We start from the raw sequence: 15,829 nt of genomic DNA on the forward strand, positions 1-15,829 counted from the left end.
GGGGCTGAGGGAGAGAACAAGGAAAAAGACATGCTGTGGAGGGGAGCAGAGATCGATCACTAATGATTAAATGCAGAGTGGTGCATACAGAGCAAAAGAGAAAGAAACAGTGCATCATGGGAACCCCCCAGCAGTCTACGTCTATAGCAGCATAACTAAGGGATGGTTCAGGGTCACCTGATCCAGCCCTAACTATAAGCTTTAGCAAAAAGGAAAGTTTTAAGCCTAATCTTAAAAGTAGAGAGGGTGTCGTCACCCTGATCTGAATTGGGAGCTGGTTCCACAGGAGAGGAGCCTGAAAGCTGAAGGCTCTGCTCCCATTCTACTCTTACAAACCCTACTACAAGTAAGCCTGCAGTCTGAGAGCGAAGCGCTCTATTGGGTGATATGGTACTACGAGGTCCCTAAGATAAGATGGGACCTGATTATTCAAAACCTTATAAGTAAGAAGAAGAATTTTAAATTCTATTCTAGAATTAACAGGAAGCCAATGAAGAGAGGCCAATATGGGTGAGATATGCTCTCCTTCTAGTCCCCGTCAGTACTCTAGCTGCAGCATTTTGAATTAACTGAAGGCTTTTTAGGGAACTTTTAGGACAACCTGATAATAATGAATTACAATAGTCCAGCCTAGAGGAAATAAATGCATGAATTAGTTTTTCAGCATCACTCTGAGACAAGACCTTTCTGATTTTAGATATTGCGTAAATGCAAAAAAGCAGTCCTACATATTTGTTTAATATGCGCTTTGAATGACTATCCTGATCAAAAATCCAAGATTTCTCACAGTATTACTAGAGGTCAGGGTAATGCCATCCAGATAAGGATCTGGTTAGACACCATGTTTCTAAGATTTGTGGGGCCAAGTACAATAACTTCAGTTTTATCTGAGTTTAAAAGCAGGAAATTAGAGGTCATCCATGTCTTTATGTCTGTAAGACAATCCTGCAGTTTAGCTAATTGGTGTGTGTCCTCTGGCTTCATGGATAGATAAAGCTGGGTATCATCTGCGTAACAATGAAAATTTAAGCAATACCGTCTAATATGCCTAAGGGAAGCATGTATAAAGTGAATAAAATTGGTCCTAGCACAGAACCTTGTGGAACTCCATAATTAACTTTAGTCTGTGAAGAAGATTCCCCATTTACATGAACAAATTGTAATCTATTAGACAAATATGATTCAAACCACCGCAGCGCAGTGCCTTTAATACCTATGGCATGCTCTAATCTCTGTAATAAAATGTTATGGTCAACAGTATCAAAGCACTGTGGTCCACAGAACAAGCACAGAGACGAGTCCACTGTCCGAGGCCATAAGAAGATCATTTGTAACCTTCACTAATGCTGTTTCTGTACTATGATGAATTCTAAAACCTGACTGAAACTCTTCAAATAGACCATTCCTCTGCAGATGATCAGTTAGCTGTTTTACAACTACCCTTTCAAGAATTTTTGAGAGAAAAGGAAGGTTGGAGATTGGCCTATAATTAGCTAAGATAGCTGGGTCAAGTGATGGCTTTTTAAGTAATGGTTTAATTACTGCCACCTTAAAAGCCTGTGGTACATAGCCAACTAATAAAGATAGATTGATCATATTTAAGATCGAAGCATTAAATAATGGTAGGGCTTCCTTGAGCAGCCTGGTAGGAATGGGGTCTAATAAACATGTTGATGGTTTGGATGAAGTAACTAATGAAAATAACTCAGACAGAACAATCGGAGAGAAAGAGTCTAACCAAATACCGGCATCACTGAAAGCAGCCAAAGATAACGATACGTCTTTGGGATGGTTATGAGTAATTTTTCTCTAATAGTTAAAATTTTAGCAAAGAAAGTCATGAAGTCATTACTAGTTAAAGTTAATGGAATACTCAGCTCAATAGAGCTCTGACTCTTTGTCAGCCTGGCTACAGTGCTGAAAAGAAACCTGGGGTTGTTCTTATTTTCTTCAATTAGTGATGAGTAGAAAGATGTCCTAGCTTTACGGAGGGCTTTTTTATAGAGCAACAGACTCTTTTCCAGGCTAAGTGAAGATCTTCTAAATTAGTGAGACGCCATTTCCTCTCCAACTTACGGGTTCTCGCTTTACTACGAGTTTGTGAGTTATACCACGGAGTCAGACACTTCTGATTTAAAGCTCTCTTTTTCAGAGGAGCTACAGCATCCAAAGTTGTCTTCAATGAGGATGTAAAACTATTGACGATATACTCTATCTCCCTTACAGAGTTTTTTGTAATATATAAACCAGTTCAACAGAGAAAACTCCTTTTCCTTATTTTTTTCATGGTTCAATTTTCTGCTGGGGGAAATCAGCACTAACCTTGCTAGTTTGGTGGTGGTGTTGCTGCTGCAATGTAACTACCATATGTCGACTCATCCATGATAACTGACTCACTTTTACTGTATGTCACTGAATCATGTGACTCAGTTAAAAAAAAAAACACTAGCTAACCTTGGTGACACAATAATAAACTTTCTGTTACTTGAAATCTTCTCAACAAGAAATAGTCCATCATCAACAAAATGGGCCTAAAGATTTTTTTAAGGCCTGTATTTGAACGTTTATTTGCAATAGTGAGAGTGAAGTGTCAGTGTTTTAATGAATCCTTATTGGTGTTACTTGTCTGGTGTTTCCCCAGGTTATTAAAATACTGACTGAAATTTTTTTTTTCAACAAATAATTTATGTTTTAATTATTTCCAGTAGTAGATGAAGCCACCTCTGAATTAGCACGCAGCTATAATCACCACTTTTTCCCTGGTTGAGAGATAACTGATTTAATCAACAGCAGGAGATTGTTAATGTTATCACAGAGTGTTAAATGAAACTATTTTGTGCCAACGAGTAAAGCTGTATTCTTTCTTTCTTCTTAACGGTGAACAGCATGTGTATGTGCTATATGGACAGATGGTGGCAATGTAGTGCTTGAGCATCTAAATCTAGTCATAAATCATTTTTTATCAGGGTCTACACACACACATATATTTGTCTGTGTGTGTATGTGTGTATGTATGACTTGATTTAAATAAAGACCTGAAGGCTGGTTGTTTATTGTAATTTGATCTACATAGTAATGTTTATGCGTTTGTGATTACAGCTACGCTTGCCTCCCTTATGGACAGGACATATGAGAGGAAGCTCCCAGTTAGCTCTTTGACTATATCACGGGTGAGATGTATCAGCTTTAACTTGTTACTGATAAATACATGAATATTTTTGCATTTGAAGGATCACAAAATTTTTCATCAAACATTAAAATTTTCAATTTCAGTTTGTTGACAACATATCATCGAGAGAGGAGTTGATCAAGCCGAGTACTACCTTTACAAGTGAGTCTGGTTTCTGCAGCTCTGTGTGTATAGTGTGCTAACAAATCATGGGGGGTTTTGAGACGGACAAGGTTTTTTTTTTTTAGGGAACTGTCTGTTTAGTTTTGTCCTGTTGTAGGTGATTGTCAGCAGTGTGCTCCTCTTGGTTCCGTGTAACTCCAGACCTTTCCTGTTGACTTGCTTCGCTGGATCTGTACCCGTTTGGGTGATTACAAGAAGATTGACTATTTTTGTCAGTCATGCCACGTTTTGACATACATTCACTTCACTAAGACAGGAGTTGGGAAATATGGTTAGCGATAATGTTGGCTGCTTTGAATTATTTTATTATCATTAGTTTTATTTTTTTATTTGATTTTTTTTGTGTGTGTGGGGGGGGGATAATTCTCAGAATCCAAAACATTTAGTCTTTTTGACCATTTTACCAAACCTCATGACTTCTTAAAGCTGTTCGACCCTTTATATTTCACAAAACTGACAAAATTTATTTTGTTAGTTTTTTGTAATACAATGTAGATTTTGTAATGTAGATTTGATTTTGTAACATGTTGCAGAATTACAGTTTATTTTATTGAAGAGAATCGTGCAGACAAACTGCAGGAGGAAGGGCGACTGCGCATGTGTGAGCTTTTGAGAGAACCTGTGACCTGACCCACTTTTGGTCATTTTGCCAACAAAGATTGGCTGATCACCACAACTCACATGATCTCAAGTCATTTCAAGACAAATTAGCATTGTATTGTCAAGAAAACCATTGGATCTAGTTTGATATAACTCTAAATCTTTGTTCTTTGCTATGAGATACAACTTATTACGTGACAATTTTCCGCCTTTATCGTTACAAATTTTCATTTTTTCATCAACAACAGACAACACTGTCTGTGTTTGTGTTTATTATCTTTGTTGTCTGGATTTGTCAACAAAAAGCTTTTGTCACACATTGTACTGGTCGGCCACGCAAGGGAGCTGCTCTGCCCTCTCCACATCGTTCGACAAATGTTCTCTGATTGCCCGCGTTTATCAGCTACCTCCTTCACTTTCTCTCTTCCTCAACTCTGTCTTTTTCTTGCACTTTCAGTCACTTTAGTGGATCTACTACGTTTAGTTCTCGTCACCTCCATGTCTACGTCATTTGCGAGATCAGCTTAAATTTCCTTCCCAGCATGACGTCGCTACCAAATGTCTGTCATGGCGTCTGATTGCTTGAACAGAATTTCGACCCATGTGGGTTGAAATTCTCAATTGTTTCCAGACAGCGTAAATTTGATAATGTTGGCAATATCATATGATGATCCTTATTTAAATGCTAAGGAATAAAATTATAGTGATGCCAAAAAAATTTCTGAAAGGGGATTTATACTTCCAGGTTTCGTCACAGTCCAAATTGTTGGTTCCTGCGAGACTGGACAATTCACAGTTGGATCAGAAAATGCCTAAAATATGGAGCCAAGGATAAAGCGTTGTACACACTTAAAAACAAGGTACTTCACACTTTTTCTCTTTATTCTTTGTGGGTGATGGTGTGCATGTGTGTTTGGAAGACCATTTGGTTGTTTACTTTGGGTTAAAATGGAGCATCCTCAGTCAGGTGTGTGTGTGTGTGTGTGTGTGTGTGTGGTGGAATATTGTTTCACTGTGATTTTAGAGATCTCGCATGTCACTGATGAATTCGGAGTCCATGGAGTTAACTTGATTGTACTGTTTCCTGCAATGATCAGGGTGCATCATATTATGCAGTTTAGAGTCATGACATTTTTTAAAAACAAATATAAAGCAAATTGTTTTCAGAATCACTATTTCATTCCAGCCATTCCCAAATTTTAAGTAGGCAGCAGCCCATTTTGACATCTAAAAATCTGAGGACCACAAAACCTTTAATCAAAAATTTGGTTGACACAAAACTAAAATGAAGTATTTTTATATATCTCATGTTAAACTATGTTATTTAAATGGAGAATATCGTTTAATCTGAATCCACTGGCTTTGTTTTTACTTATGATTACATTTTAAAAATAATAATAAATATTTTGGGGTAGTTTTCAACTTCATTACAGGTTTGAAAATCAGATATTTTTATTTATTTGGTTCGATGTCTCAAAACCTACTTGCAGTACCTTCATGGCCCACTGGGGAGAGGGCATTTTGGGAATGACTGGTTTACACTTTTCAGGTTTTCAGTGTTCCAAACCTCTTTTTAGGTGCAGTTTGGAATATTCCCAGATGACTTCACCTTCAACATCCTCATAGACTCCTTCATTAAGGATGGCGACTTTAAAAGTAAGACATGTTTGATACAAACAAGTCAGCAAGACTGAATAAAAGTACAATGTCGCCACTTTTCTAACCATATTTGTTTGTGTTCCCTTTGTTTGCTTATATGTGAGCCAAACCCAAACTATTTTATGTGAATACGGAATACCAAAAAAAGTGTAATAAATTATATATATTTTTGTTATCAATTAAAAAAATGGAAGTGTTCTTAAGAATCTGGTGGCCCTGCAATGGACATGTTTTGTCCAGGATGTACCCTGCCTTCGCCCTGACTGCCAGGGTAGGCTCCACGCACACCCCCACCCCCATCACCCTTAATTGGAGTAGCATCAATAGTAAATGAATTAATGTATGAATCATAAGAGTCTTATAAAAGGTAAAAGTGACTAAATCAGAAGTAGTCAGAAAGCACAGTGACCGCTACAGACACATTTTAAAGTATCAGATGTGTAGACAAAAAAATTGTTAGATGGACTTTTCAACAGCAAAAATTTACTAACCGTTAAATTTTCCATTGTCACATATGTTGGCATGGGCTGCAAATTTGACCTTGACCCCTGACATTGGGTGTTGATTGATTTTAAACCAAAACCAAACCGCCTGTTTCCATCCATAGGCCGAATGTATCTATCAAGTTTGATCAAAGTTACATTAGGTATTTTGCTAACATGCATTCCAGTGTCATTGTCACTAAAAGCGTTACATAAAGAAAAATGCATTTTAGTGAGGTAATGTATTTTTGTAATTATACAGGTGCTTGCTCTGTAGTTGAAGAGGTCATGTTTCAGGAGGCCTTTGACCTTCCCTCCACACAGATCCTGTCACTGGTTGCTCTGAGCAATTACCTGTCAGCCAGACCACAGCTGACTGTGAGTGGAAACGGGAGATGTTAAATCAGCATTATTATTGTTATTCTTATTATTATTCTAATGTTATACAGCTGATTTAAAAAATAACTGTTTCTGGCATTTGTTTGTGGAGCATTCATGTTGTCACATGTTTTTCCGAGTTGCAGCATTTGTAACGAAGCAGGCATACTGTTTTGCAAATGTGTTCAGTATCCGAGGAGAAAGCTTTGGGAGCATCACTGTTCCATTGTGGAATTAAACAAGATAACTCTATTGGACTCAGTGCTCAGCTACTTGGCAATGCTCTCGTAGGTGTGCTTTTGTGAATTCATCACTCTTGCCTTTGTAGTTTATATTTTAACATTGATTTAGGCAGTGAACTGTCTTTATTCATCATCTCTTGTTTTCCCTCTTGCTCCCCTCTCCTGCCCAGGAAAAGTGGAGTTGCTAAAGGGCATACATGCTGTGTTCAAAGGCATGCCACTCCTCTGGACACGTGGATACATGGGAAGAGCGCTGGATATCATGGAACGAGTTGCTGCTGCTCCTGGTGATGCCAAGCTGACTAAAGACACAGTAAGGACAGTCAAATAAAAAAACAAACAAACCTGGCGCTGGCCTTATTCACATGTTGTCATCTCATTCAGAAAAAAAATTATCAGTGGGAAAAAAAAGACACTCTGCTGCCCCTGCCCTCAAGCCCTCCCCTTCAGGCCAAAAGGGCAACGTAGAAGAGAAACTGAAAACACAAGAAACATGTTATCACCTGCTTCACTGAGTCTGTGTGTGTGCATGCATGTGTGCGTGTGTTTTTTTTTGGGAGGGGGGTGTTGAGCAGCCCAAGTCCTGCTCACTGTGAAATTCTGACAGATAAGAGACGGGAGCAGGAGTGCAAAGTAAAATAACACAAAACATGTCTCCATATTATTATTTTTTCCAGTTTATTTGGCTTGGACACAGAAGAAAATAAACTATTCAGGTGCTGTGGCATGGTGCTGATAACATGTTGTTTATTCTGACATCATGTTGGCAACATTGTTTTTTATGTGAACAAACGTGTGTATGCACAAAAGAGAATATGTTATTATATAACAGTGAAATGGCCTGTGTGTGTGTGTGTGTGTGTGTGTGTGTGTGTGTGTGTGTGTGTGTGTGTGTGTGTGTGTGTGTGTGTGTGTGTGTGTGTGTGTGTGTGTGTGTGTGTGTGTGTGTGTGTGTGTGTAACAGCAGTGAACAATGGGTGTTGATATCACCATTAATCAGTCCCTGGTAACCACACAAGCTCTGAACAAAGGAAATATCTCAACCTTGCCAGTTGTAAAGCATGACATCAACAAATGTGGCAAATAATAAACACAATCACTCACAACATTTCTCATTTTAATTTCCTGCACTTTCAGTTAAAATCATTATAGAAGCTTTGCTGAATTTATTACCACCCTTGAAAAATGTGAGCTAGAGGTCGGCAATACTGGGAATTTTGGTAGTGATCCGATACCAAGTAAATGCAGGCCCAGTATAGCCGATATTGATACCGATACCGATACTTTTTCATATTTAAGCTTCATAGATCCAAAGGATTCAAAAGACCTAGAAGACATAGAATTTCGCCAAACATTGTACGTGACAGCAAAATACTTTATTATCACAATCAGCATTTTTGTTTAAAAAAATATCACTCAACACAACTTAAAACAAAATCTCCTGAGGTAGAGGGCTGACAAACCACAATGAAAAAATTAACACACCACAACAAATACTGTAAACAGTTTCAAACTTATTCTGTTTTTCAAGTCGAACAATACAATAAAATCATACAAAATAAGGAATTTCTTCCCTTCAGTGCACTTCTCTACGTGGTTTCTTAAATAAAGAGTGTAAAAAAATAGAACTTAAAGCAAATTAAAACATCTTCTGAGGTTAGAGAGTTAACAAACCACAATAGAGAAAAACTAGCGCACCACAACAAATATTGTAAACAGTTTCAAACTTGTTCTTTTTTTCAAGTCGAACAATACAAGAAAATAATACAAAGAATAATTTCCCTTCAGTGCACTTCTGGCTTTGAACAAAATAAAAACAATAAGTGAAAATTAAATAAAGAAAGTATAAATAAAGAAAAATACGTTAAGGGCCCACAGTGTAGCAGTGGGCCCTGTCGTCCTGTTGAGAACAAAGGATTAGAGGTTTTTATTTAAGAACAGTATCATGTTCACAGTGTCACATGTCGACTCGAGGAGAGCGCTGAGTGGGTGGGCCAGGCTGAGTCTACCTGCATGGCTGTTGGCTGGCGCCGCTGAGCCACGTGACGGCACAAAAACAAAAGACCAGACGGGGGAGGGTGCGCTGCGACGTGTTGTGTGACACAGCGCAGCGCTGCTCTACAGACAGAGTAGACGTTGATGAATCTGCGTGCACAGCAGTCAGTGCATGAGGGAGAGAAAAAAGCTTGAGTATCGATCTTTTTACACAAGGATCGTTCAATATCAATACCAGCGTTGGTATCGATATTATCGATATTAGGATCGATCTACCCACCTCTAATTTGAGTTACCTATTTTCGAAACACTAATCTAGAGTCTGTGGATCCGCATGTGCAACGCGCTAGTTGAGGTCAGAAAAACGATAGTCATGCTCATATCACATATGTAAAGTAAGTCCCTTCAGCTGCTCCCTTGTTTGCACTCGGGGTCGCCACAGCAAATCGAAGGTGGATCTGCATGTTGAATTGGCTCAAGTTTTATGCCGGATGCCCTTCCTGACACAACTCCACATTACATGGAGAAATGTGGCATGGGTGGGATTTGAACCCGGAACCTTCTGCACTGAAACCAAATGCATTAACCACTTGGCCTAATTGTTTATTAGTATTTTATTATTTTGAGTGTGGCGCCCTAGAATGTTTGTTCCTGTTTTGAACCAGCAAGCAGATTTACTACTGAGCTAATAACCTATCACTGCATGGAGACAGACTGCTGTTACTCTCCAGGCTGGCAGTCTTCATCTTTTGATGTGGAACCTGCACGCTGTCGTATTATTTTTACATGAGCATGTACGCACACGGTTGGGTGCGGCCCCACTATCCTTGCCTGTGGAGTCCAGTTCGATAGTTTACCTTTGGTCACATCTAATGAGATTTTAAAGAGCCTGGAGCACGTCCGGCGTCTGCAGCAATCACTCCAGCAAGAGCTAAACTGACTGTGTCAGCCGGACCAATAACACCAGAGGGCAGAGAGGAAAAATATTACATTTGCCTCAAGTTAGTTTAGCATCTTCCTGAGATTACAAGGCCAGTTATTTGTGTGGTGTCTGGCCTCATTGTGTTTGCTGATTTGTACATTCAATCCAAGATTTTAAATAAAATTTTATTTTAATGTACAATAATTTCATCCAGCAAAACTGAAAATACAACCGAGCATTTTGAAATGATTGTTTTTATGGTTGTGTGTTTGTTTTCTTCCCTCAGCTGGACAACGTGAACAGTTTGTTACAGGATCTGTCTTCTGTCTCAGGACACTGACTCCTCTGGAGGAGAGGAGTCTGAGGGAGAGGAGGACAAGGAGGAGGACAAGAAGGATGACACCATAGATGAAGACGATGCGGCAGAGCAGGCTCGACTGCCTCACTATGCAGAAAGGTTCAAGGTGAGTGAGCGGCACTCGCAGCAGGTGGCTTTTAATTGTAGTACTAAGTCATTCCAAATCTCTGGAATATTAAAAACAATTTCTATGGGTGGGCTTTGTTGAGCTAATGTCGTGATGCTATGACATACACCAAAGTGATTGATTATCATATAGCTCGGTTGGCCATTAACTGAAGACACTGTGGATTTGATCTCCAAATATGGCTGAGTATTGAAGTGAAAGTCAAAAACATGCTTATTTAGGGTCTGCTCCTTTCTCTGCCCCCCTGACCAAGGCAAGTGTCTCTACATCTGGAGTTGATCCCCAGCTGCCAGACTGTGGCTACCCACTGTTCCTTGTGGTTTGATTGTGTCTAACTGTAATTAGCATAGGATAACTGCAGAGGACAAATTTGATTGTATGAATGTACAATGATAATAAAGGAAATTATTACTAATTATCATTAAAGGGTCCTTGTTTAGGCGTGGTTGGTGGCCAAGCATTTAAGTATGCTTGTTTCCAGTGTGGAAGGTTCCGGGTTCAAGGCCACCATTGCCCATTTTCCATGTAATGTGGAGTTGCATCAGGAACAGCGTAAAATGTATTTTTTCAGAGATTCTATTCGTTGACCTATATAATGTACAGCCATAATCCCAGGAACAGCACACTGCATTCTTCAGCACAAGGCAGTTTTCACATGTGAAACGATCCAGTTTTAGCTTTGTGGAAAGCCTTGTTATTACCAAGCAGTAAACTTTGATGCCGTATTTTGACACCTTCCTGGAAATCAGACTTATTGCAGTTCCTTGACTGGCCGCTTGAGGCTGGCTCCAAAACAGAGCACATTCCCATAGGACTCCGTGTTAAACTGTACAACATCAGAGTAAAAATAAACATGTTTACAGGCTGGTACAGAAACAGTTTTGGTCTCTATAAATATTTTCCTTCTACATGACAACTGTACGATGGGTAAGGTTTTTTTTTCCTCAAACATTTTACTTTAAGACTTTTTAAGCCATAAAGTTCTGTATAATTGTGGACATGGCCCAGCGAGTCCTCCTCTTGTAGTGTCTGACCATAACTCAGAGCCTGCTGGCAGGGGCCACTTGCTGTTGTGGAGGCTGTTTGTTTGGAGTATTTTATTACATCCACCTGGAATCATATGGCTTGTTGTCTGGTGAAATGTCCTAACGGATCTTCTAAGGCTGGGCATACACTGTACGATATTTTCAATCGTTGTACTTGGCTCCAGCTCAAACTGTGTAACAAAACCGCAGGATTTAAAAGTTCAGAGCGTACGATTCATGTTCTCACACTGTACGGCCCGATGCGCTGATGCGACCTGACTGCTCACATTGTGCGTTCAAAAACCACACGTCGGAAGCTTTTTTTTTTCTTTAAAAAAAAATTTTATTTCATGCCTATCAGCGTGCACAGTGAGTGAAATCAGGTGGGGGGAGACTGAACGTATATGCGCGCGCGCGCACACAGCAGACAGCAACATGATCCATGAGAGGACGGTAAAAAAAGAAAATATAAACATTCATAACAGGTGTTGCTACTTACACTGTTGTATAAATAAACTATATTTCATACGGAGTCATACAGCTGTGCAAGGTGCAGCAACTCCCTCATCTGTCGTAAATCCTGTTGTTGTCTGCTGTGTGTGTGTGTGCACGCGCATATACGTTCAGTCTCTCACCGCCTGATTCCACTCAATGTGCGCACTGATAGGCATGAACTTTAATATGATATTAGGTTATTGCGAGGGAACACACACACAAAAACACATAAGACTTTACATGAGATCACTGCTTGCTCTCTCCGGTGTTTGCTCATGCATAGTGCGCGAGGTAATCAGTGCGTAGATGCTTGTAGCGCTGCTTCAACAGTGCGGAACCCTCATGAGCCATGACGGCCGACCAAAATATCAAACAGGTTTGATTTTCATCCAACCATATGGTTCCTGATCAGGAGGTGGTCGTGAGATGTTAACCGCAGCTCGTTACTCCATGTAGACTGCACGATACAGGACGCACGATTAAGCTGAAACTCGGCGCGATCCAAAAAATTCTCACAGTGTAGGCCTGCCTTAAGACATCTCTGTGGCAATATTCGCGCTGAGTGAAACTCTCATGTTATTTAATGTTGTGTGCTAATGGCGTTAGCACTTTTGGCAGCTCTCTGTAGCCTGATCCATTAGGTCCATCTAAAGCACACCTACTGAGAAAACAAGCGGTTCATAACTCAGTCTCGACACCAAGCAAATTGGAGAAGCACCACGCAGTCCCCAAAAATATGATTCAGTAAACTCCCAAACAGATGCCTGTTAGCTGGTGATTCAGACTCAAAGACAGGGGTGTGTTCAGGCTTTTTTTTTGTCACATACTGAGCCACCCACACTCTGCCACCTTGCATTATGAGTTCAGTGAATCAGTGCCAGAGGGGCTCTCAACATGGCAGCGCCTAGACACAGGTGTCATTTTGGCTGTTAGCAAACCTACAGTTGATGTTGCACAGGCTTTGTCCATTATACGTATACCCAGGACACGCTGGAGGGACTACATCTCTCGGCTGGCTTGGGGACGCCTGGGGTTCCCCCGGAGGAGCTGGGGGAGGTGTGTGTGGATCGGGAGGTCTGGGCGGCTTTGCTTGAGCTGCTGCCCCCGTGACCCGACTCCGGATAAAGCGGAAGAAAATGGATGGATGGATGGATGGATGGATGGATGGTTATAATCTTAGACCTTAGCATACATACGTACTGCACAGTAATGTTGCGATGCCCAGAAGCTCTCCTGTCATGCGGCTGCATTCTGTAGTTGACAAAACCTGCTGTATGACACACAGCTTTGACTGCTACTGTAATAAATTGGGCCTGATTTCCTAATTTTTGGAATTGGGAGAACAATTAGGGCCAAAAATCTGCAGTGGATGAACACCTTAAGACTAAATGACAAAACTGATGTCTTTGCGATTGGACAGGACGTTTTGTCCGACGTGAGCAAAAATCCGTTATATACAGGTGCTGGTCATATAATTAGAATATCATTAAAAAGTTGATTTATTTCAGTAATTTCATTCAAAAAATAAAACTTGTATATTATATTCATTCATTACACAAAGACTGATATATTTCAAATGTTTATTTCTTTTATTTTTGATGATTATAACTGACAGCTAATGAAAATCTCAAATTCAGTATCTCAGAAAATTTAGAATATTACTTAAGACCAATACAAAAAAGAATTTCTAGAAATGTTGGCCAACTGAAAAGTATGAACATGAAACATATGAGCATGTACAGCACTCAATATGTAGTTGGGGCTCCTTTTGCCTGAATTATGTGGCATGGAGTCGATCAGTCTGTGGCACTGCTCAAGTGGTATGAGAGCCCAGGGTGCTCTGATAAGTGGCCTTCAGCTCTTCTGCATTGTTGGGTCCTGCGTGTCACATCTTCCTCTTCATAATACCCCATAGATTTTTTTTATGGGGTTAAGGTCAAGCGAGTTTGCTGGCCAATTAAGAACAGGGATACCATAGTCCTTAAACCAGGTACTGGTAGCTTTGGCACTGTGTGCAGGTGCCAAGTCCTGTTGGAAAATGAAATCTGCATCTCCATCAAGTTGGTCAGCAGCAGGAAGCATGAAGTGCTGTACAACTTCCTCGTAGATGGCTGCATTGACCTTGGACATCAGAAAACACAGTGGACCAACACCAGCAAATGACATGGTGCCCCAAACCATCACTGACTGTGGAAACTTTACACTGGACCTCAAGCAATGTGGATTCTGTGCCTCTCCTTCTCTTCAGACTCTGGGACCTTGATTTCCAAAGGAAATGCAAAATTTACTTTCATCAGAGAACACAACGTTGGACCACTCAGCAGCAGTCCAGTCCTTTTTGTTTTTAGTCCAGGCAAGATGTCAAGTCAGTAGTCTTCCCCATGATTGTGCAGCCTACAGAACTAGACTGAGACCAGTTAAAGGCCTTTGCAGGTGTTTTGAGTTAATTAGCTGATTAGAGTGTGACACCAGGTGTCTTCAATATTCAACCTTTTCACAATATTCTAATATTCTGAGATATTGAATTTGGGATTTTCATTAGTTGTCAGTTATAATCATCAAAATTAAAAGAAATAAACATTTGATATCTTTGAAGTCTGTGTGTAATGAATGCATATAATATAGCTATAGTTTCACTTTTTGAATGGAATTACTGAAATAAATCAAAGTTTTCATGATATTCTAATTATATGACCAGCACCTGTATGGTGCTTATTACATGGAAAACCAGATACTCACACTGACCAGACACAAGTCTGGTCAGTGTGAGTATCTGGTTTATACGATAACGGTTTTACCGCAGTAAGAAATTGTTTTCCTGCAGGCACATCATTATTAAAGAGTCCCTGCCCTTTACTGAATGACAGTGAGGTAATAACATGAGGAAATTTACAAAAGAAAATTTTCACAGAATTTATTAAACAGGTATGAAATTTGTCAAAATAATTTTCTTGTATTGGAGCTGTGAGTTTATACTTTCTGTATGATGTAAACGCTTAGCAATGCAGTGGATCATCAACTTCTGGGTTTCTAATGTCCTATCTCTACTAACTGAAAAATGGGGCTTCTCATTGCAAAACTGGTCAAATGACCAGATCATAAGTTAGTTCTCTAGCCTCCAGGCCACCACCTTCCTCTTAAATGTTCTCCTCTCATGTGTTGCCTACTCAGCTAATCGTTCAGTAATGTATTTTAGAAATGCACATGTGCATTCACTGTTTCAAAACAAAAATAATGCAAATAGGCTTTTGGAATACCAAGAAGTACTACTTCAGTGTGATGTCAGACAATAATTACTCTCAAAACATTAAGTAATACACATAAAGTAATACCGCTGCCATTGGGCCTTTTCATTTGCTTCCCTGCTTCTCCAGGACTTGATGGGTCAACTGGAGTCTCGAGGTAAAGTCGAACCGGCCTCCTTCCAGACTTTGGTGTCAGCTCTAGCTGAGCAGAAGCTGGCTGCTGCTGAGAAAGTGGACCTGGAGCAGTACGAGAGCCGGGTGCAAGCCTGGGAGGATGAGAAGAGGCAGCTGGTCAAGAAAGAGCAGGAGAACAGGGTCCTGGCTGAACAAGAGAGACAGAAGCGGTTAGCTGCCAAAGCTGCAGCACAGCAGGCATAAAAGAGAAAGTCATTAATTGCTGAAAAATTATGTAAATTAAAATGTCTCTGTGGACAACTTCTGTGTTCTGTTTGTGTCACAAGTTGTTCATGCATTTTTGTAATATGTATTGCTCTGCTACATGTACTTGTATCATTAAAATATTCTCTCAAAATTAAACAGAATTTTGTTATTAAAATTTTCATAATTTCTGATGTCATGTGATTATCTTAGTATTGTAACTTAATGTTTACACATCAGTGCTTCCTCTGTAAAAGTCCAGGCCTGGAAACAAACCACAGCCAGGATAAGGAGCATGGATCAATACAGCAGAACGAGACTGTACTGATCACAGCTCTTCTGTGCTTCACGAGTCAAAACACCTGTTAAATACTTTTGTTTTAGATGTAACATTTTGACATGCAGGCAACGAAATGTGATCTAAAATGGTACTGTTGTGATATTTGTGAATGCTTATAGTGCATCCAGGAAGTATTAAATGGTAAATGGACTGCATTTATATAGCACTTTTCCAGCTGCATCAGACGTTCAAAGCGCTTTACACATCAATGCCTCACATTCACCCTGATGT

The 15,829-nt window shown here is 39.9% G+C and overlaps 1 protein-coding gene across 1 annotated transcript; it reads left to right on the forward strand.

Moving 5' to 3' along the window:
* The first annotated feature begins 3,099 nt into the window (after positions 1-3,099).
* Positions 3,100-15,412, forward strand: LOC117510751 (28S ribosomal protein S27, mitochondrial-like). Its single transcript, XM_034170585.1, is given in 11 exon segments — positions 3,100-3,170; positions 3,274-3,301; positions 3,304-3,331; positions 4,698-4,812; positions 5,530-5,608; positions 6,356-6,475; positions 6,661-6,762; positions 6,884-7,026; positions 9,917-9,961; positions 9,963-10,094; positions 15,010-15,412. Coding segments are annotated over 11 exon segments (1,095 nt in total). The 5' UTR covers positions 3,100-3,116; the 3' UTR covers positions 15,259-15,412.
* Positions 15,413-15,829: the final 417 nt, after the last annotated feature.

Source organism: Thalassophryne amazonica, chromosome 5 (assembly GCF_902500255.1).
Source record: "Thalassophryne amazonica chromosome 5, fThaAma1.1, whole genome shotgun sequence".
Taxonomy (NCBI): Eukaryota; Metazoa; Chordata; class Actinopteri; order Batrachoidiformes; family Batrachoididae; genus Thalassophryne; species Thalassophryne amazonica.